The sequence below is a fragment of the Rhineura floridana genome, chromosome 3 (assembly GCF_030035675.1).
Source record: "Rhineura floridana isolate rRhiFlo1 chromosome 3, rRhiFlo1.hap2, whole genome shotgun sequence".
In the NCBI taxonomy this organism is placed as follows: domain Eukaryota; kingdom Metazoa; phylum Chordata; class Lepidosauria; order Squamata; family Rhineuridae; genus Rhineura; species Rhineura floridana.
Genome location: NC_084482.1, coordinates 141,113,302 through 141,137,254, shown reverse-complemented (window position 1 = coordinate 141,137,254; position 23,953 = coordinate 141,113,302). Strand labels below are relative to the sequence as shown.

The following is a 23,953-nucleotide window of genomic DNA, read 5'->3' as shown; positions in this document are numbered from 1 at the left end:
ACTTCTGAGAAAGCCCTATCCTGCACTTTCACAGATATGAATGTCAGTGGTTCTTCTGAAAACTCATTTTGTCTCAGTAGGATTAGACTAAGTAAATTAAGTAAGATTGCCTAAGTAGGATTAGACACAGAGGAAGGCAATGGTAAACCACCTCTGAATACCTCTTACCATGAAAACCCTATGAACAGAGTATCCAAAATGCAACACGAGATAGTGCTGGAAGATGAGACCCTCAAGTCAGATGGTACTCAGCGAGCTACTGGGGAAGAACAAAGGACAAATACGAGTAGCGCTGTGACAAATGATGCCGCTGGGTCAAAGCCAAATGGAAGCCCAGAGGCTGATGCGCACAGAGGTGAAAGGAGAGTCCAGAGTTGTACGACATGCACAAAATAAGAACATGGAATGTGAGAAGCATAAACCAGGGAAAGTTAGAAATTCTCAAGCAAGAAATGGAACGTATCAACATTACAATACTTGGCGTCAGTGAATTAAAATGGACAGGAATGGGACACTTTCAATCAGGGAACTACAAAATATTTTATGCAGGAAATGAGAAATAAAGGAACGGCTTGCTTTTACAGTGAGAAGTGATGTAGCAAAAGCAATTAGGAGCTACAACGCAAGGTCTGAGTGAGTTATATCAATGAGATTTAATGGGAAACCTATTAACATAACCATCGTGGAAGTCTATGCTCCAACGGCAAACACAGAAGACAAATTTTATGCAAAAGTACAGGAAGAAATTGATCACGGACCAAAACAAGATGTGCTGATAATCATGGGGGACTGGAATGCAAAAGTAGGGAACAGAGAAGAACTAGAAATTGTGAGGAAATGGGGCTTAGTAGATAGAAATGAAGCAGGAGAAAGACTTATTGAATTCTGTGAAGCCAATAATTTGCTTCTTGCAAACACATTTTTTGAACAACCGAAAAGACAACTGTACACGTGGACATCACCGAATGGTCAATATAGGAATCAAATTGATTATATAATTGGTAGCAGAAGATGGAGAAGTTCCATACTTTCTCCTAAGACCACATCTGCTGTGGTAACTGCGTGCATCATTTGAAAACAAAGAAAACATTGTTCTTGTTGCATTGTATTTTTACTGTATTTTTTTCTAGTTATTTCTCATGTAATTTTTTTTTTTGTATTATGTTTTAATATGTTGTTCACCACTTTGGGGGTCTTTTGGCCAAAAAGTGGTATAAATAAACTATAAACTAAAACTAATCTAAACTAAAACAAACCAATCATAATGCCAAAATACAGTGTAAATAACCCAGAAGAATATAAAGATCAAACAAGGAATGGATTTGAGGTTTTAAACTTAGTTAATAGAGAACCAGAAGAACTATAGATTGAAGTCAGAGACATTATCAGGGAAGGATGCAAAAAGACAAAACCTCTAGTTAAAAAGAGAGAAAGACTTCAATGTATGACTGATGAAACTCTTAAAATGGTCAAAGAGAGAAGGAAAGCAAAAGCAAAAGGAGATAGAAACACAGTCAGAACCCTAAATGCAACAATACAGCAACTAGTACGTAGGGACAAAGAGAACTATTACAATGGTTATTGTATAGAAATAGGACAACAAAAAGGGTAGATCAAGAGCCCTATTCCAAAAGATTAGAGAAATAAAAGGGAAATTTTAACCAAGAGTAGGGATGTTGAATAATCAACAAGGGAACACACTGACTGACCAAAGTGAAAAAGGAAGATGGAAGCAATACACTGAAAACTCATAAAAGAGATGCAAGGATGACAGATTCATTCCTGGAGTAACCGTATGATGAAGAACCAGAAATTTTAGAATGTGAGGTGAAAGCTGGTCTTAAAATACTTGGATGAAACAAATCACCAGGAACAGATGGCATACCGGTAGGGTTGCTACAAGCTACTGAGACTATCCAAATTTTGACAAAAATTTGTCAAGAAATATGGAAAATTAAACAACGGCCCACAGACTGGAAGCATTCAATATACATCCCAATTCCAAAGAAAGGGGATCCCAGGGACTGCAGTAATTATCGAACTATTGCCTTAATATCCCATGTAAGTAAAGTAATGCTCAAGATTCTACAATAAATGCTCTTACCATATATGGAGTGAGAAATGCTAGACTTCCAAGCTGGATTTAAAAAGGGAAGAGGCACCAGAGATCATATCGCAAACATGTTGGTTAATGGAACGGACCAAGGAAATTCAGAAGGAAATCACCTTGTGCTTTATAGATTACAGCAAAGCCTTTGATATGTAGACCATGAGAAACTATGGAATGCTTTAAAAGAAATGGGGGTGCCACCGCATCTGATTGTCCTAATGCGCAACCTATACTCTGGACAAGAGGCTACTGCAAGGACAGAATATGGAGAAACCGATTGGTTCCCAATAGAAAAGGCCTGCCGGAAGAAAAAAGTCTTTAGCTGTCGGTGGAAGGACTGCACAGAGGAGGTCATTCTTGCCTCCCTAGGGAGGGAGTTCCAGAGCCTAGGGGCAGCCACCGAAAAGGCCCTATCTTGTGTCCCCACCAGTCGCACTTGTGAAGGTGTTGGGATCGTGAGAAGGGTCTCTCCTGAAGATCTCAGGGCCCGGGCAGGTTGATATAAGGAGATACGGTCTGACAAACAGCCTGGACCTAAGCCGTATAGGGCTTTATAGGTCATAACCAGCACTTTGAATTGTGTCCGGAAACAGACTGACAGCCAGTGAAGCTGTTGCAGCAGGGGAGTTGTATGGTCCCTGTAACCAGCCCCAGTTAACATTCTGGCTGCAGCTCGTTGCACCAACTGAAGTTTCCGAACAGTCTTCAAAGGCAGCCCCACATAGAGCGCATTACAGTAGTCTAAGCGGGATGTAACTAAGGCATGTGTCACCATAGCCAGATCAGATGACTCCAGGAACGGGCGCAGTTGGCGCACTAGTCTTAACTGTGCAAAAGCATTCCTGGCCACCGCAGAAACCTGGGCCTCCAGGTTTAAGGCTGAGTCCAGGAGCACACCCAAACTGCAAACCTGCGTCTTTGGGGGGAGTGTAACCCCATCCAGCACAGGCTGAATCCCTATTCCCTGATCCACCTTTCGACTGACTAGGAGCACCTCTGTCTTGTCTGGATTAAGCTTCAGCTTGTTCACCCTCATCCAGTCCACCACTGCTATCAGACACTGGTTTAGAACCGAGACAGTTTCCTTGGAATTAGGTGGAAAGAAGAAGTAGAGTTGGGTGTCATCTGCATACTGATGGCATCGAACCCCAAACCTCCGGACAACCTTTCCCAGCGGTTTCATGTAGATATTAAATAGCATGGGGGACAAAACTGAACCCTGAGGGACCCCACAGGCCAATGGCCAAGGAGTTGAACAGAAATCCCCCAGCACCACCTTCTGGGTTCGCCCCTCCAGGAAGGAACAGAGCCATCATAAAACGGTGCCCCCAAGTCCCATCCCAGTAAGGCGACCCGGAAGGATACCGTGGTCGATGGTATCGAACGCCGCTGAGAGGTCCAACAGAACCAACAGGGACACACTCCCCCTGTCCAGTTCTCTACATAGGTCATCTACCAAGGCGACCAAAGCTGTCTCCGTCCCATAACCAGGTCTGAAACCAGACTGAAATGGATCTAGATAATCCGTTTCATCCAGGAATCCCTGTGGTTGGGAGGCCACCACATGCTCTATTACCTTGCCCAGAAATGGGATATTAGACACTGGCCGATAATTATCCATAATAGAGGGGTCCAGGGAGGGCTTTTTCATCAAAGATCTTACAACTGCCTCATTTAGGCACATTGGAACTCTGCCTTGTTGTAGGGAGGCATTGACCACTTCCTTCACCCACTCACCCTATTTGTTTAATCTATATGCAAAACATATCATACGGAAAGCGGGATTGGACCAAGATGGAGGCATGAAAATTAGAGGGAGAAATATCAATAATTTAAGATATGCAGATGATACCATACTACCTACAGAAACCAGTAATGATTTGAAACGAATGCTGATGAAAGTTAAAGAGGGAAGCACAAAAGCAGGACTACAGCTGAATGTCAAGAAGACTAAAGTAATGGCAACAGAAGATTTATGTAACAGATATTTTCTATAATCTGCCTGTTGAACACATTGGCATTGGCAATGTTACTTGCTGTGATATCAGTGCCTCATCCTTGAGAAAAGCTAGATTTAGTCAGTATCTGTGCCATTTTGCATTTAAAACGCAGCTGTTGTATATTGTTCTACTTAGGACTTCATGGTTAGCAACATCTAGAGAAGCAATACTAGACCCCTAAAGTAGGATGTCTTTATTCCTTTTTACATGAGCCAGTCTAATTAATGTGTTTTCTTTCCTGCAGACCTCTCAGTGAAGCCTCTGATGAATACACTGCTGCCTTTCTCGTTCATGGAGTGACCATAGGTCAAACCAGTCTTACAGCAGTTGTCACTGACAGATATGGAGAGAGAATCAGTTCAGCTTCACAGCAGATTGAAGTAAACATTTTCACTCTTAACAGATAATGCTTTATGGTTTCCTTAACTTGGTGAGGCTGCTTGATTTCTAAAAGGACTAATCCTTCAAAATGATTAAAATGTCTGAAATAAATAAATAACAAAGTATCAATATCATTAAGCAAGAATATGGGCATGGTAATTCTTCCTACGTATTTAAGTTGCTAAAGTCAGATTATCCATTATATATATATATTTATTATCTGATTTATATCCTGCCCTTCCTCCCAGCAGGAGCCCAGGGCAGCAAACAAAAGCACTAAAAACACTTTAAAACATCATAAAAACAGACATTAAAATTCATTAAAACAAAACAACGTTGAAAACATTTTTTTAAAAGCTTTGAAGACATTTTTTTTAAAGGTTAAAAAACATTTTAAAAAAAGGTTTAAAAGCATATTAAAAAGCAGTTCCAATACAGAAGCAGACTGGGATAACGTAAAAGGCTTGTTGAAAGAGGGAGGTCTTCAAAAGGCACTGAAAAAATAACAGAGATGGCGCCTGTCTAATATTTAAGGGGAGGGAATTCCACAGGGTAGGTGCCGCCACACTAAAGGTCCTTTTCCTATGTTGTGCAGAACAGACCTCCTAATAAGATGGTATCTGCAGGAGGCCCTCACCTGCAGAGTGCAGTGATCAACTGGGTATATAAGGGTTAAAACCGTCTTTCAGGTATCCTGGTCCCAAGCTGTATAGGGCTTTATACACTAAAACTAGAACCTTGAACCTTATCATTTCCTGTGCAACAGAATGGGCTAACTAGTGACCCTTCAGATGTTTCTGGACCACAGCTCCCATCAGCCTCAGCCAGCATGGCCTGTTACCAGGGATAATGGGAACTGTGGTTCAGCAACGTCTGGAGGACCACAGGTTACCCACCCCTGCTGTGTACAGTGATCTGCTTATTTTTGTATGCGTTTTAGACTAGGCTTGATTGGGGAGGGGGAAGAATGGTAAGGATGGGGACGGAGAGCATAAAGCACAGGAATATGTGAGAGTGGTAACAGTTAATGAAAGAAGCAGAGGATTTTAAGGAACCGTCATTGAAAAAGCAACATAGAATTTGAAGGTAAGATCAGGCAAACAAATTAAAAAACAAAATAGAAAGCCAGACTGTAGAACTGGTAGGCCACAGCCACAAGAAGTGGAAAAACTACATTTCAGAGGAGGAAAATATAAGGGAAGGATGGATGAAGGGGATTGAGAATGACATGTAGCAGAAAAGAGGAGGCCCTCACCAGCATCTCATTACTCACCACAGGGAAGAGAAAAAAGGCATAATTAGGAGAATAAGCCAAATGCCAGAAAGTAGAGGAGACAGGAAGTGGCAAGGCATAGTTGGAGGTATTGCTTGTGTAATCATTACAGTGTGTTCCAGACATAGTAGACATTAGAGGTATAAAAGGAGAAAATACATGAAAGGAAAACAGCACAGAAAGAACATTTGTACAAGTAGAACAACAACAAACATTGAGATTAAAATTGATACATAATACTTGAAGAGTTGAACTTTATAAAAGATATTGCCTATCCTTTCACCTCTAGGTCTTTCCTCCTTTTAGACTGATGCCAAGAAAAGTAACCTTGCTCATAGGTGCAGTAATTCAAGTGAGTTATTTTTTAAGATTATTATGCTGAACTAATTCTTTCTTTAAAAACCATCTGTAGCTCCCATCATCCCTGACAATGGCTATGCTGGCAGAGCAGATGGGAGTTGTAGTATAAAACATCTGGAGGCCACAAGCTTGGGAAAGGCTACTATTTATTTCCATAAACTCTGCAGGCAGTGGAGAGCAGCCTTGATGAGACCCTCTATCCAGTACATTAGAAATAATATAAAATGTTCCTAATAACCACTTTACACCTCCCAGGCTGCGTTACCTTTAGTTCCAACAAATTCGGAACTTGCACTCCAAGACTGCCACTTTTTTCTAGCAAGTGTTTAGTGACTTTTTAAATTTTAAATTCATTTTTTTCAATTTTTTAAAATATGTTTTTGTTATGAACCATCTTCCCATTTTGCAAGGGTCCTTCAGTCTTCAAGGGTATGAGCTCTGTTGGGATGTTCTAATTCCCCACATGACTAGGGATGAGTGTGCTACCCCATCCCCCCATTTCAGTCTTCATTGCCCTCTATGAATTGGAGACAAATGTCTGCAGCAGGAAGTCTGCTCTACATGTGTAGACTCCCCATATAGAGATCAGGGTTCTAATTCAGGAGTCTGCACAAGTACAAAAGGCTCCTCACGTCACAATTTATCCCTCCCAACTTGTGGAGGGTGATGGGGACAGCAGTTGGGAAACAGACCTAGTACACATGTCCTTGCTGTATCCCACTGTAAGAGGGAATAGAAGGCCTGAATGGGGCTAAACATCCAAAAAAACTCAAAAGAAAATTATGTGTGTATTCAGTAAAACTCACCTTTCAACACACTGCACAGAATTAGATGACATGCTTGGTGATCCCACTTGTGTTCAGGGATTTTTTTAGAACAAGGAGCTATCAGGTGCTCTAGTATCACACTGGCCAGATGGACTTGGATAAATGTAAGCAAAGCTATGTTAATGTGATTTATATATTAGTAAAGTATGCTGTGTCCAGCACATCTATAACTTGTAAGTATAGAGGAAACTAAGATGTATAACTGACTGTTAGTAATTAATTTTGTTTAAATAATTAACCATAGATTACCTCTGAGGGAGGACCACAACCTCAGTCCAACATAATATTCTCCATCAACGAGACCAATATTGCCTCCATCAACAGCAGTGGCCTAGTAACAGGACTGTCATTTGGCAACAGTACTGTAACAGGAATGGTTCAAGCTGTTAATGCAGATACTGGCAAAGTTGTGGTTGTATCCCAGGTAAAGTTTTGATATATGCATATCTTACAGCCCTGAACTAGATTTTGGACTTATTTAAAAGTTTGTGCAAGTACTACTTATCAAGCAAAGAAGGAATTCTGCAGATATTATGTGGTTACACCTTAAATTTGTTTTAGTATTTTATTGTGTTCATTGATTTTAGATATTTTTAAATGTGTTTTTATTTTATTTTTAATGGTATTTTTATTATGGATGCATTTGCCACCTTGGGAGTTTGCTTCCTCTGTGGGAGGAAGAGTAAGTTATAAATTTAAAAATAAATAAATAAATACATGTTTACATATGTCACATTTAGACTTATTTTTATACAGTTAGTACATATACCAGTATAATAGGCTATGGTCTAGACATATTTTTACACTGTGAATAGGTCAAGTTAGCTTAGAATCACTGTAGTTCACCAGACGGTCCCACTTGACATAGCTGTTTTGAAATGAAGTGGAACAATTATGTCTTTTTTCTTTTATTACAAAGGCAGAGGCTGTGATAAACAGCTCCATCAAAATCTATGAGATCCAGTTTTCTGAAGGAAGCTATAAATAGATTCTCAAATGGAAGCAGGGAAGGAAAAGTGTCCAAGATACAAATTAGAAACATACTATTCTTGGCAAAGCAGACAATACTTTTTAGGAAGCAGATTGACCTGACTTGTACTGTATTTGAACATAGGAATGATACTAAACTTTGAAATGGGAAAGCTGCAGTTCAGTCCCCTGACACCAGCCCAGTTCAAAATTACCACAGCTCTGCACTACCAGCCCTCCATATGAATATCCACCACACAATTCTGAAATACCAGTTTTCCACTCCACAAACCTCATAACTCCCCCCCTTTTGAGGTAAAGTTACACTTGCCCTTAAAAGTTGTTAAATGACAGGCAGCAGTGGAGGAGCACTTCCAGCATTATAGGCTTCAGGCCTGGACATTATGGACAAGGATGTGCAGCTGCAGCCAGTTGGCAAATGAAAATAGGATCCTGGCCTGCTAAATGGCAGCTTAAAAAGCAAGAAGCACCCTCTTCAGGTGACATAGATGTAAAACAGGCAGGGGAAAGGAGGTACTAATTTTTGTCTTCTAACTTCTTTACTCCTTCCTTTTCCAAAGGGATGGACATTCTTTATTTTGTCCCTTTTCATCACTTCTTATCCTAGATGCCTAAACAGAAATCACCCATGCTGTTCATGATGTCCTGCAAACATGTATAAGGGAGCTGCCTTTTCTGGGCACTTTTAGTTGATGATAAATATGAGCAATATTATACAGCCACAAGAGTGGCTGTATACTATAGCCAGCGTGGGTTTTTCATGTTCCGCAATGTTAAGTTGAAAATACCCCCATGCCATTCTGATGCTTCCCATAAGCTCATTTCAAAATAAAACCTTGCCAAACTTACAGTCCTGAACTCAGAAACGCTTGCATAACAACCCTCTCAATTTTCATGGCGATACACAAAACAGTCAGAGAGAATAGAGAGTTCAAAGTCTAAAAAGAGAGGGAAAAAACCCAGAGCCCTTTTGGACTTTTTTCTGTCAGAGTTCTCATAATCTGTTGAAATTCATTAAAAAATCAGCCATGTTCACAGAGTACCTGTAATCCTAATACTGACCTTGCCCCATACTCTGACCTTCATCTTCTGCAGTTTAAAAGTTTAAAAAATGCCTGGCTGATTTTTAATTAATTTAAGAAATTTTGGCTTAAAGCCAATGATAATGCAGGGCATGCTCAGTAAGAACCAAGTGTCAGTGTTAAAAGCCAGACTCCCAGCTACTGGGCTTGGCTCGGCTTGGCTTGACTAATCAGCGGCCCACACCCACACCAAACTTTGATTTCACTTCAGACAGTCATGGCTTCCCTCAAAGAATCCTGGGAAGTGTAGTTTCTGAAGGGTGCTAAGAGGAGACTCCTATTCTCCTGAGACAATGGTTTAATAGTCAGCCACTTTGATTGAAGGTCTGTGAGGGGAACAGGGCGTCTCCTAGCAACTCTGAGCACCCTTCACTAACTACATTTCCCAGGATTCTTTGAGAGAAGCCATGATTGTCCAAAGTGTAATAGAGGCCTGGTGTGGATGTGGCCAGGGGCAGCTTTGTTTTAAACTTGGGTGGGAGGCTGCATGTGCCTTCTGTAGAATAAAAAGGTGGGGAAAACGCTGAAAAGCAATGATACTGTTCACAATGCTTTCCTTTTGGAAAGGAAAGGGGCTTCCCTTCTGCCCAGTGCCCACCCACCCAATCTCCTCCACCCTCCCTTCCCCTTCCCCAGGTCAGTGTTGGACTACGACGTGGGAGACCAAGGTTCTAATCCCCACACAGCCATGAAGCTCACTGGCTGACCTTGGGCCAGTCACTGCCTTTCAGCCTCAGAGGAAGGCAATTGTGAAACCACCTCTAAATACCATTTACCATGAAAACCCTATTCAAAGGGTCACCATAAGTCCGATCAACTTGAAGGCAGTGCATTTCCATTTTCAAACATGATTGCACAGAAATAAATCCCACTGAACTCAAAAAGTATGCAAATGGCCAAACCCACCCTTCATTCTCCTCCCTCCTATCTCCTCCCTCTTGCCCCTACCTTTGCCCTTCCTTTGCCACTCCTTCCCCCTCCCCTTCCAATCCCCTCGTTCCCCTTCCCATGTGTGTTACCAACATGTGTGTTACCAAATTTTTCCAAGCTACACAGCAAGTGGATTGGACTGTGAAAGACCAACCCAAATTGTGTTTGCATTTTGACCAGTTTGTAGGGCAGTACAATATCTCAGAGAGGAGGTCAGGTCTCCTGCTCCCCTGGTGCATTCACTATAGCTGCCCAATTTCCCTGCTTTTTAACGTTTGATAGAAATATCTGTGGGCTATAGGTATATTCTTAAACGGCAAGGTTTTTTTGCCTGTGAATAAGATTATTTGTAGTAGCTTATATTATAAGCTATACATATAGTGCAAAATACGCATTACTTTTATTAAATAGGTGTGAGCTGCTGTGTTGTCATTCATAAAATAACATGCATATGTCTTTACATTTCTTATTTAATTCATTTCAAGAATAACCCTGTATTATGTCAGATATATATTCCCATCGCTGAACATGTATGAATGATAGGGAATTTTAACAAGATCATTCAGTGGCTATGCTGGGATTTTATCCAAGCCCAACACTTAATATACATTTTATGTTACCTCAAATTAAGAATCTCTTTTCAATCTCTTCTCCTTTGTCTGCCTGCCTCTCTTTTGTCTCATAAATGTTATTTAATATCATTTTTATGGTTAACAATAATTAAATTGCTGTATAAGCCTGTGGTCTTGATGTAGCCTTAAACTCTCCCTTTATAACAAAGAATCTACATCCTGTTGATGTATTGGTTTCCTTGACTGGATTCTGATGTGTCATTTATGGGCAACCACTTCATACTGAGCTGACTTTGATCTGTCATTGAGTTTTTATAGTGTGCTGATTTATATAATAACATCTGTAGTTTCATCCACTCTGTTGGCACAGGAATATCTCAGCTAAACGTATGTTCTTCTGAAAAAATATTTACTGTTCTTTAACTCTATGGGGAAGAAGTGTAAAAAAACATTAATACAAGTCACAGCAATTTCTATTTAATCATGATTATGCGAAAGCAATTGTTTATTACAGCTTGGACCTCCTTCCTTTTTTCCAGCGACCAGTTCAAGGTCTGGTAGGTTTTTATTTTAAAAGTGAGACATCATGTTTCCAAACAAAATAGAAGTATGGATTACATACTTCAAGCTTCTGCATATCTGTCAATGGATTTAAGGATTTTGTTAGGGTTTTGGTCAGTGGTATGTTTGATTTTATCTGTTGAAGTTTTGCCAGATCCTTTTATTTTATTTAATCCTGTTATCTGCTATTTCCCATGTTTACTAATTTTCTGTATTTTTGTATTAACACGTTTGATGGATTATGCTTTGAGTCACCTTGAGTGCTTCATTTATTGCATTCCTACATCACAATAAATGATGGTTTATCACGATGGTAATGAGCCTTGACAAGCTTTGGGTTCACATACTCCTCTTCTGGCACAGTCGAAGGGGAAGGCCTCAGGAATGTTTCCCTCCTCTCCCCTAGACCCCACCGCTCAGGCCTGAACAGAACAACAGGGCTCCCATTCCATGCTGGCTGGAGACCTGAGCAGAACTCCTCTTGGGTGGGAATACACTGCAACATTTTGTTGCACATCTCACTTATAATAATACATTAAATTGAAGCCATTTTTAATCTCTTCCATCGACAGATTGAGATTTCTTGTCTCACTTTTGTCTCTAGTATTATACAGCCACGAGAGTCAGCATGGATTTTTCGCATTCTGCAATGTTAAATTGAAAATACCTCCGTGCCATTCTGATGCTTCCCATAAGCTCATTTCAAAACAAAACCTTTCAAAACTTATAGTTCTGAACTTAGAAACGCTTGCTTAACAACCCTCTCAGTTTTCATGGCAATACACAAAACAGAGAATTGAGAGTTCAAAGGGTAAAAAAAGAGAAAAACCAGACCCCTTTTGGACTTTTTTCTGTCAGAGTTCTCATAATCTGTTGAAATTAATTACAGTAGGGCCCCGCTTTTCAGCGACCCGCTTTTTGGCAGCCCGCTAATACGGCGGTTTTCAATTAGAGTAAGGCCCCACTCATACAGTGCTTGTTCCGCTTTTACGGCCTTTTTCGGGCATCGGGCACCAGGCACCATTTTATTGATGGAGTTCTGCATTTCGGTGGGTTTTGCTTTTGGGCAGGGGTCTGCAATGTAACCTGCTGTATGAGTGGGGCCCTACTGTATAAATCAGCCATATTTACAGAGTGCCTGTAGTCGTCTTATTGACCTTGCGCCATACTCTGACCTTCATCTTCTGCACTTTAAAAGTTGAAAAATTGCCTGGCTGATTTTTAATTAATTTAAGAAATTTAGCATTGAACTGAATGATAAGGCTGGGCATGCTCAGTAAGAACCAACTGTCAGTGTTCTAAAAGCCAGACTCACCGCTGCTGGGCTTGCCTAATCAGGACCACACCACACCAGACCTTTATTTCACTTCAGACAGCCCTGGCTTCCCCCAAAGAATCCTGGGAAGTATAGTTTGTGAAGGGTACTGAGAGGAGACTCCTATTCCCCTGATAGAGCTCCAGTGGCCAGAGTGGTTTAACAGTCAGCTGCTCTGATTGAAGCTCTGAGAGGGGAACAGGGCATCTCCTAGCAACTCTCAGCACCTTTCACTAACTATACTTCCCAGGATTCTTTGGGAGAAGCCATGACTGTTTAAAGTGAAATAAAGGTCTGGTGTGGATGTGGCCAGGGACAGCTTTGGTTTAAATTTGGGTGGGAGGCTACATGTGCCTACTGTAGAATAAAAAGGTGGGGGAAACCCTGAAAAAGACTGAAACTGTTCACAGTGTTTTCCTTTTGGAAAGGAAAGGGGCTTCCCCTCTGCCCAGTGCCCACCCATCCAATAGCACATGTTAGAGGCACATGTTACCAAGTTCTTCCAAGCTACACAGCAAGTGGATTCGACTGTGAAAGACCAACCCAAATTGTATTTGCATTTTGACCAATTTGTAGGGCAGTACAATATCTCAGAGAGGAGGTCAGGTCTCCTGCTCCCTTGGTGCATTCACTATAGCTGCCCAATTTCTCTGCTTTTTAAAGTTTGATAGAAATATCTGTTGGCTATAGGTATATTCTTAAACCACAAGGTGTTTTGCCTATTAGTGAATATTGTATTACTTATGAGAAAATATCTTCGTTCTAAAACCATGTTCTTTGCAAGCAAACTCTTGTAACCAACAGAGTTTACTCACCAAATTCTGTGCCAGCCATTATCTAGCCATATCATCTAATTACTCTACAATTTCTTAGCATTTGGCTTCAGTGCTTCTTATTCAGAACAAGATGAAACTGCAGGTGCCTTGTAGTTCAGGAGACTGGCTCTTCCCTACATAGCAGTCCAATCAGCCAGGATTACCGTAGATTTATACTCATTGAATATTCTGTGGTGTACCAAGCTCAAACATCAGAGGATTTCTTAATGACACTCCAATTTGCAAATCCTTTCACCTTAAGACTCATGAAAGCCTGAACCTAAGACATTCTCAGAACCACTGAAATGCATTTTAAATTTAGGCTAGCCTGTGTTGGTTAAGGTTAAACTGTTAATGGGCATAAATATTTAATAAACATTTTATTGTTTTTATAATTTTGCTAGAGAGTTACGTATTAATTGTTATCAATCTCAAGCTCTAGGGAATGTGAATGAATGATGATAATCCGGGTATCCTAAAGGTAATTATAGAGGTTTCTGCACCTGTCTCTGATAGGTGGAATAATTCATTCAAAAGAAACTGAAGTGAAATGAAAATACACCTCTGTAGCACAATTAATTAAATTGCTATTGAACTTTGCATCTTTCCTTTTAGGATAAAGTTGAAGTTGAGGTAATTCAACTTGAGGCTGTTAGAATCCACGCACCCATTACACGAATGAAAACTGGCACTCAGGTGAGTTGAATTAGAATTGTTTTGGAATTCATTTTCTTTGTTTTGGTTATGGTTCTGTGGCCCAATAAAATAGGACCTATTTTGACATAATATATTTGGTGACTTGATAGAACAGATTATTACTGTATTAACTTCTTCCTTGTTTGTGACTTCAACTTTTTAAAAGATGCACAGGGTGATTTCTTTGTTAAAATTTGTGCTTCTCTTCTTCCAGATGCCAGTGTATGTGATGGGCATCACAAGCAATCAAACTCCTTTTTCATTTGGCAATGCAATGCCCGGGTTAACATTTTATTGGTCTGTCACTAAAAGGGATATCCTGGATGTCAAATCAAGATTCAGTGAGGTAAACCTATGATTTAAAACTTCAGACTTGCCCACTTTGTGTTCTTCACTGAAGGCTGTATTTACTTTGATCTACATTTTCTGATAGCCTACCTAGAAGACATCTGCATTCATCAGGCCATTAGTGCCTGTGATTCAGGCTCCAGACTTAATTGTAGATTGTATTTTCTTCCTTCAATTCCCCCCCCCGCCTGCCCCGAGACTGTTGAATGTCATTTCCTCCTACTGGCTCTTGGACTTACAAGCTCCTTTCCCATGTACCACTGTTACCCAGTTCTGTACCCTATTCTCTCATGAATATAGATGTAATCAGGTGGGAATTGAGTTCCCCCAATTGTTGAAGGCAGAATCACTGTTTAATTTTCACAGAAGCTTCTGGTGCTGCATAGTGACCTCAGTCTCCCACTGCCTTGGACGCAAGCCTCAGTGACAGCCCCTGTGTCTGTGCCACTCGTATCTATGGCAGAGCAGCCCACCCTGTCCACATCACAGCTTGGCTTTGCTTTGGCACCCTCCCATCTTGTTGGCTGACCACTGTGTGCCTCCCTTGAAGGCCCCTATTTAATACAATTTGATATGACCAGACTGAGGGAGAAGGAACCCAGCTCCTTTTCCCTGTCATCTGCCAGCAGCCCTTTTGAAGGAGAAGGAGGGCCCTGCATCAGCCAGAGATATTTCTGGAGAGAAGCGGCAGTGCCAGGTGCATAGAAGTGTCAGAGCAGCAGAGCTGCTATGAGGGGTTTTCTGGAGCCCTCTGCCCCTGTTATTACTGTGTCTCTCTTCCCCCAGAAAGCCACCCTTTGCCTGTGCCACCTGTGGCTCCTTCAGAGACCTGTAGCCTTCAATTCACTCCTCGTATGTATGTTGCAGCTATTGACTGGAATTGCTGCTGACTGGCTTGGTCATGGTACTATCACCCACTTTCCCTGCCCCCCCCTCCGTTCAGCCCACTCCAGTGCAGATTTACTTTCCACGTCAATTTGCTGTTCAGACTTCCCATCTGAAAGGGCACCAATCAACTCTCCTGATCTGCACAGAGTAGCTAAAGGGAGAGCCTGTCTTTCACAATCTGCTGGGCCTAGCCAGGACAATTGGGCATGCAGTGAGCATCCTAATGACAATCTGATTGTTGTAGATGAAGAAAAGTGGAGTAGAGATTCTGATCCAACAGAGGTTTCTTCCAACTACTTGTTCCAGGATACCCACTACTTGCCTTTGTTATGCTGAACTGTGGTAACTTTGGACTTGGTGCCTCCAGTGGAAACCCTGCACCTACTACTTCTAGGGTGGCCTCTGTCTGTCCTGACCATACTCCTAAAAGCTTTTGTCGCTTTTGCCTAAAGACATTAAAGCTGAAAGGGACTCCCCTTTACAGTACAGGAAGTCTGTGTCTGTTGTTAACAAATTTTATCTTCTGGAATAGCCTACCATGGACCTTTTGAAGTTGCCATTGATCGATGCCCCTATCATTGGATTACTCAACAAATCTCTCCATCTCAAGGACTCATATGAGCAGCTGAAGGATCCGCTTGAAAGAGAACTTGACAAGGGTCTCAGGCGTGTTCACAAGGCTCACACGGCTTCTGTCCTGTCAATTTGAGCAGCTGGCTGTTCATCAGTGTTGGCCAGGGCTTCCTTGCTCTTGCTGCAGGATCTTTTGAAGGCGTCCCAGCCAGACTTTGTAAGACCTTCCTGAAGGCCTCTTGGATTATTGCCTTTGTCACAGACACCTCCATGGATGCAGCTCAGTTTTCTACATGTGCCTTAGCAACTAGACTGTTCTCCAGGAGGACTCTGTGACTTTGTCATTGGGACTCTGACACAGAGCAGCATAGTAACTTGGCTAAAGAATCCTACATATGAGGAAAACTGTTTGGCAGTTCTGCCCTACAGGATGTCCTGGTTGAATCTAAATATAAAAAGAAAACTATGCCCTTGGATTGGAAGCAAGACAATAAGCTGTTCTTTCCAAGACTCTTCCATCCCTACCAACCTTCGCAGACCTTTTGCACTGCTAGACCCACTGGGAGGGGCAGAAATGTTCTGTCCTCCTGCCCCTTCTGGAACAGGACCCAGTTTGGGGCCAGAGGTCAACAGCACTTCTAGGGCAAGTCCACCACTTCCTTGCAGTTAGGTTCTCCAAGCATCAGTTCTGACACCATGCCTCTGCTGGTAGGAGATTGCCTTCACAGATTCGCTCATAAGTAGACCTCCATCACATTGGATCACTGGGTCCTGGAGACCCTCAGGTAGGGTCTGCGTCTAGAATTGTCATCTCAGCCTCATCACATATTCCTTCCTTCCCTGGTTTCCTCAAACCCTGAGAAGAGGACCAGAGTCCAGCAAGGCATCCACCATCTTCAGGACATTGCAACCATGGAGCCAGTCCTGCCAGGAGAGATCTCAGGCATCTATTCTTTGTTCTTCACAGTGCCCAAATGCAACAGTACTGTCTATTGCAAGTTCACGATGGAGACCCTAGCCTCAATCAAGGCGATTCTTCATCTCAGATAGTTTCTGTCATCAATTGACTTGACAGAAGGTTATTTTCATGTTCGTATTCACCCCACCACAGGCACTATCTGAGGTTCTTCATCAACAGTCACCATTTCTAGTACGGGATCATGCCCTTCAGTCTCACATCTGCCCCCAGGGTATTCACGAAAATTGTGATTACCCTGGTGGCACACCTGCATCTCCAAAGGATCCACATCGACCCCTATTTAGACAATCTTCTGGTTTGTTCACTGTAATTCATTCAAGAGTCCAAGGACCTTCAGATCACCCTGGCCTGCCTGACTGATGTGGGCTTCCTTGTCAACGTTTCCAAGAGACACTTGATTCTATCCCAGAGTATCCTGCATCTGAGGGCCCTTACAGATACGAGGAGTGGGATTGTGGCTCTTCTCCAGATTGGATTGTCAAGATCCAGTTGGTGGTAGGCTCCATCCTACACAAGGTTTCAATGGACATCATGATATTAGCAAGGATCTTAGGCCTTTTGGTGTTCATGATTCAAGTGACTCCTTGGGCAAGGCATCACACCCATCCTTTTCAGTTCCATCCTTGCTGCCCTTTCAGCATGCCATTGCCGTCAAGCAGCACCTCCAAGTCCATGTTTCCAGGCCAGTACATGTCTCCCTTCAGTGGTGGCTTCAAGAGGAAATTCTCTGGAGTGAAATCCCTCTCATGGAGCCCCTCAGGATGGTCATTACCTCAGATGCCAGTCTGACCAACTTTAGGAGGGAGCTGAAGGACGTGCTTGAAAGAAAACTTCAAGCAGATGGTTCAGGGCACCTAGTCGAGTACAGGAAACATTGCTCCCAATCGGTCTTCTGGAGCTCAGAGCAGCCCATCTTGTGGTTCAGCACTTCACATCTCAGATTCATCTGGAGGTGGTGCTGGTCCTCACCAACAATGTGGCCCATTTCAATCAGCAGGGAAGCTCAAGATCAGTGGCACTCCAGAAAGAAGCCTCTCCTGTCCTTCATTGGGTGGAGCAGCATCTGGAGTCCATCACAGCCATACATCTAAAGGGAGACAACTATGAGCAGGCCAACTGTTTACACAGAAAATAATTGCAACATATAGAGTGGAGACTTCATCCTTGGATCTTACAGATGATAGAAAACCACTTCAGGATGGTTCAGGTGGACCTGTTTGTATCCCCGGACACTTGTCAGATTTCCAGGTTCTTAACCCAACATGTAACACCATTTGCAGAGGCAGTGGATAATCTGATCTTCCATGGCCTCCCGGGTTGCTGTATGCCTTCCCTCCCTTCCCACTTCTGCCCCAGTATTGAAGAAGGTGCAGGAGGAGGGGCGACAGTGGTTGTGTTGGCCCCCTTCTTGCCGCTGGGACCTTGGTTCTCAGTCCTAGTGGATCTAGCAGTATCTCCAGCCTGACCTCTTCCTCTGTGGACAGATCTTATATCTCAAGGTCAGTTACTTCATCCAAATCTGGCTTGGTTGGCACTGCATGCCTGAACGTTGAGAGGGTGCCCTTCATCAAGGCAGGCCTTTCTCCATCAGTGATTGATACTATGCCGGTCTCTAGGCATCCGTCTTTGTTGGGCAACATGGAAGTTTTTTTCAAAAAAGAATCTTTGTCCCAAGAAGGCTGGTGTGGCTGAACTCTTGGCCTTTCTCCAGGATGATCTCTCTATGGGTGTCAGGCCTAATACCCTGAAGTGCCAGACTACCAGTTTATCCTGTCTCTTGTCCAAGGATTCAAGTAAGTCCATTTGTTCTCATACTTTTCTCAAATGTTTTCTGTGTGGGGCTACCCTTTCTTCATCTGCTGCTCAGCATCATTTTTCTACATGGGATCTGCATGAAGTTCTGGATGCCGTTCAGAAACTTCCCTTTGAAATTGGTTTCATTAACACCTGTTTTCCTTCAAAGTTTTGTTTTTAGTGGCTACTACTTCTGCCTGGCGGATTTCAGAACTCAATGCATTGTCAATGTCCAAGCACCTTTGTGTGTTCCACAGGGACAGGGTGTTTCTCTGTATTAACCCTTTCTTTCTGCCTAAAGTTCTGTCTCCTTTCCACTGTCAACAGGAATTGATTCTCCCTACCTTCTGTCCTTACCCAGTCCATCCCTCCGAGAAGGCCTGGTACTCTCTGGATGTGCATAGGGCTTTCAAAGTATATATCTCTTGCACTAAGCCCTTCTATATCTGTCAGATTCCCTTTTTGTGTCCTTGCATCTGGCCTCTCTGAGCAAGAGGGTTGCCACTTCTACGTTGGCCCTGTGGCTTAGAGCTTGCATCACATTGGCATATACTAACCTGCATTTGCTGCCATGTACCAAAAGTTTAGCTGATTCTACTAGGGCTGCTGCCACCTCGGTGGCATTTTTGTTGACTACATCCTTGCAGGAAATCTGTCGAGCAGCTACCTGGGCTAGTCCCAACACTTTCATTAAACACTATAGAACGGACATCTTTACCTCAGCCGAGGTGGCTTTTGGTAGACATGTGTTACAACATGCCCTTCCAGGCTGGTAGGCAGCTCGATCAATTTGTATCCTTTCTTTCTGCCTGCGTGGGCTAGCTTGCGTGTGTCCCACCTGATGTCATCTAAGTGCATGAGAGAAGAGACCTGTGAATGGATCTTCTTCATGCGTGTAATGATGACATTGAAGCCTCTCTCTGTTCTTTCTTCCTATGGGCCACCTACCCTTAGGCTTAATTTGGTATTATTCTTAAGGTTTATACCTAGCTTGTTGTTGCTGTTCTATATGTGTGTTGTCCTTGTGATATGGCTTGTCATCATAGAATTGAGGTCACGCCATCACAGAATTGAGGTCACTATGGAGTGCCAGAAGCTTCTGTGAAGTCTGAACAGCAATTCTGCTTTCAACTACTAGAGGGAGCTCAATTCCCACCTGATGTCATCATTACATGCACAAAGAAGACCCATTTACAGGTAGGACCAAACGGTCTCTTGTCAGTGACATATCTGTTGCCCAGAACGCATCAGATGGATAGGGACCTGTATCATGGGTTGATACCAGCCTTCACTAGCAGTTGGTGCCCTCTGAACAGACCCAGCCACCAGGAGACTGAAAATGGGGGGAATTGCTAGACCTACTGTAGCAATTGTCCTTCAATCATTCTTAAATTAAGTTGGCATAGAAGTTTAGCAGCAACTCCAGTATGCCTGAATTTACAGGCTGGCTTCTAATGACATTTACTTCTGATTAATTATGTTGTCTGCTGACAAGATCTGGAATCTGAAGAGTTTGTGAGGGATGGTATTAGCACCAAGGTGTTAAGTGGAATTCCTTCATTACCTAGACCAATATTTTGTTTTTCAGGCTTCTCTTCAGCTTTCCCCCCAATATAACTTTGCTGTGGATGTTTATAGTAGAGGGAAAGGAAGAACAGGGTTGAAGGTTGTTGTGAAAGCCCTTGATCCTTCAGCTGGACAGTTTTCCCACATGACAAAAGAACTGTCAGATGAAATCCAAATACAGGTATTGGTAATTCATATAGGCCACTTCTATTGGACATGGTGAAAAACAAATGTGTTTTGAATGTCAGGGCCAGTGCAGTATCACCTGGGTAGATACAGTGCAATATCATAGGTATTTCACAGTTCCACCTAAGCACATGAAAAAAATGTGAAAATTGGCAATGGCCACAGAATTGGCAATGGTCACAAGAACCCAAGGCTGGCTTTTTTGTTTGATACTGTCTCTCTGAAGATAGCTCATAGCAAAACTCTAAAGCCAGAGGAATGGCTTATTCGTGGCTTAAGTGTCACACAGCATCTTGTCCCTTTCTTAACTAGCAGAAGCACAATGTGTTACTCCAAGCAAATGAATATATGCAAAGTTGTTTAATTTGTTAAATTTGCATAAACTAAAGGTTGCAGAATTTGTTTGCTTTAAATTTAAAGTGTTTCACAATAACTTCCCAATTCTATGATAGTTTGGAGTTTAGCACTTATTCTGAGGCTCTCTGATTGTTCAGATAGTCCAATTATACTCAACAACTGAAGTTTTCAGTGAGTCTGTCACCTCAGTCTTAACACAATTACTGCAGCACAAGTCTTATTGATTTCATTGGGCCTTAATTTGAAGAAAGTGTGCTTAGGATCACAGTGGGATTAATGAAGCTGAACTGGCATTTTCACAGAGCTAGATATATTGAACTATTTAAAGCTGGCTAAAAAGTGTAAATTATCTTAGAGGCAAACATACATTTATTAGGGTTAGTTTTGAATTATGTACATCAGTACTACTCAAATGGGTGAGGCTTGTTCATATTAAAATTGGAAATTTATGTCAGTATATTTGCTTTAGGGGTGTTTTTTTTTAAGCTAGTTGAGGCTCCTTTAAATGTATATAAGGAAAAGTCCTAAGACCTAAGAACATAGGAAGCTGCCTTAAACTGAATCAGATCATTGGTCTGTCTACATGGCTGGCAGTGGCTCTCCAGGGTTTCAGAGAGAGTTCTCTCCCAACCCTACTTGGAGATGCTGGGGATTGAACCCAGGATTTCTGTATTCAAGGCAAAAATTCTACCACTGAGCCTACAGCCCTTCCCCCTAATATTTGAAGATGGCATTTTTTATGTTTATGCAAATCCTCATCCAGTTATTCTCCTAGTTAGTTTATGTGGCAAAATGCACAATTACAGACAAATAAAGATATGGGGCTGTGTCCAACTAAATCACTGTGTGCACAGAATGACTTCTACAAGTGCAACAGATCATCCCTTCCACCCCCAAAATATACCCACTGCATCACCCCCAGATCTGGTATAGATGCTGGGTGGAACACCCAGATCAAATTTGGGTAGCAAGCCAGAGGGGGGGGGAATTCCAGTGCACTTGAGAGAAGTTGTTCCATGTGCTCAGTGATACAACCCATGCATATGTGGGGTGTCTTTCCCAACTGGCAGAGAGCACTAAGGCAGCTTGGTCTTCTGCTTTCATATGTCTTTGGTAAAAGCAGGTATATCTGTTAGACAAATACTAATAATAGGAGGCAAAAATGTGTGTGGGATGCAGAGTCACAAAAATATGTCTGGGTTGCATCCTTACATTCAGAGAACCGTAACACTTTTCTGTCTCAGAAACCAGTTCTACAGACACACTAACAGTGATAGAGTTCTTTTGTTGTAAATGCTGTTTTAAAAAAAGGTTGCTGTCCAAAATCCTGTGTGCCTGATACTTAAATTATGTCAATTTGTATTCTACCTGATAGAAGTGTGGTTTCAGAATGCCATCATAGTTTTTTTTTTAAATCACAGGCGATTGCTTCAAGCCATAACCACCACATTTTAAATGGCATTTTTAGGTCATCCTTGTGCTGCAGTATAGTTAGTGCTCTCTTTCCAATGAGTAATGGCACTAGAGCTGGAAACTTCATGAGTCAGTACAACAATATCTCCTGCTACTTAGTATTCCATGTTAGCAGCACTCTGGATGCAAATACTTCATTTCACATTGCAAAACAGCTGAATGGAATAGTAATTTTTAAAAGAGAAATTCTTTTAACAAATACTGAAAGAGTAGCTGTATACATAGGGCGTTTAGTAAAATCCCCACTCTCCCCAAATTTGCAGAATAGAAATAATTGTCAATAAAAATTTACTATTTAAAGTGCTACATGGAACATTTTTCTCTTTTCAAATTCCTTTGGCTGTGGTATGTTGTTCACCATAAGAAAAAGGTTGTAGGGAGTTAAGAATAAGATTTGATTATGTGAAATGCCTTCATGTTTGGAGCTTTCAAATTCCAGTATACTCCATGATGCTTGGATGACGTTCTCAAATATCACATGATTTTTGGAATGCAGTCACTGCTGGTGAATGCACTTAATTAACTGTCTTATTTGTGCTAGTAGAAGTGTTTTTGACTGGACTACATCCCTAATACTGCTGGTTACCAAATTACTGATTATGGCCCATTGGTGTTCAGACAATTTTCTTTTGGAACAGAGTAAGCTAAATTGCTGCCATTCTGTTGGCTCCTTTGTTTCTTCTCCAGCTCTTAAATAACAATAAATGTCTGCTTTAAAAAAAACAACCTAGCCTAAGCAGCAAGGATATTTGCTATAGAGCAGACATCCAGTCACAATTGTGAAGTTGTGTTGTTGTTAATAGATAGAGGCAGAAAGATTAATGTCACTGTATGTTTTAGAAAGATATGAAAGAAGAAGAAAAATGTTGATTTCTTATGTCCCCTAATAGTTATGCGACAACTATGGTATGAAGTGTAGCAGTAGCGTTTGAGGAGTGGTTCCAAGTCATTTTAATAAGAGTATCCCACCAGTGGAATTTATCTCTCTGAAATCTTATTACCCTTCTCCTGGCATTCCTCTGTGGTGGTAACTGTACATTTAAGCCAACTCTTTGCTTTCTTTTACTGATCTATAAGGGAATCTCCTCTCTTACCCCATGACTGCTAAGCTCACTCAGGAGGCTTTCTTCATTTTCTAGGTATTTGAGAAACTAGTTATTCTGGGGGTAGAAGTAGGACAGATCCTAATGTCACCAAACTCATTTTTTAAAGTACAAACAAACAGGTAAGTGATCATCATATTTTTCACATTGTAATTTTGTAACAAGGTTGTATAAATGATTTGATCTATCCATGGTTTGCTATAGAGCCTAAGACAAAATCATAGGTAAAAATACACAGAAGTAAGAGGCAAAAAACCAAAGTCTTGTGGCATTTTAAAAACTATCAGATTTATTGTGACATAAGCTTTCGTGGACTAGAGCCCATGTCATGGCATCTGAAGTCCATGAAAGTTTATCTGTTAGCCTTTAAGTTGCCAGTTCTGCAGTGGCAGCGATGGTGTTACAACCAACTAACATGGTGGCCCCTCTGGACTTTATCACGAAAGTAGAAGATGTTTTAATGAACTTATATATGCTAACTTGCTCTATATTCCCCCCGTTTCCTGAGCTGAGATCATTAGGAGGACAGAGTAGGATTTTGTCTGTGGTGGCACCTACCTTAAGGAATGGCCTACCTACTACATACATCATAGATTCTTTCTGGTTTCCTTTTTGCCAGGAATTCTTACCAATACTCCCTCCTATTTATTTGGTACAGTTTTCTATTTTTATCTGTATTCCATATTCTATTACTTTGACATGTCTTAAGATGTTCAATTTTAACTTGGTTGCTGTATTTGTTTTGTGTTCTTGTATGTCACTGGGAGCAGAGCT

General features: G+C 41.7%; 1 protein-coding gene across 2 annotated transcripts in view; it reads left to right on the top strand.

Annotated features, from left to right (window-relative positions):
* NUP210 (nucleoporin 210) overlaps positions 1-23,953 on the top strand; it is a 158,452-nt gene that overhangs the window by 98,179 nt on the left and 36,320 nt on the right. For both annotated transcript variants that reach the window (XM_061618161.1, XM_061618162.1), the window contains exons 23-29: positions 4,355-4,490; positions 6,054-6,116; positions 7,196-7,375; positions 13,832-13,912; positions 14,127-14,258; positions 20,083-20,241; positions 23,216-23,301. In XM_061618161.1, coding sequence (XP_061474145.1) covers positions 4,355-4,490; positions 6,054-6,116; positions 7,196-7,375; positions 13,832-13,912; positions 14,127-14,258; positions 20,083-20,241; positions 23,216-23,301 — 837 coding nt within the window. The remainder of the gene's footprint in view (positions 1-4,354; positions 4,491-6,053; positions 6,117-7,195; positions 7,376-13,831; positions 13,913-14,126; positions 14,259-20,082; positions 20,242-23,215; positions 23,302-23,953) is intronic.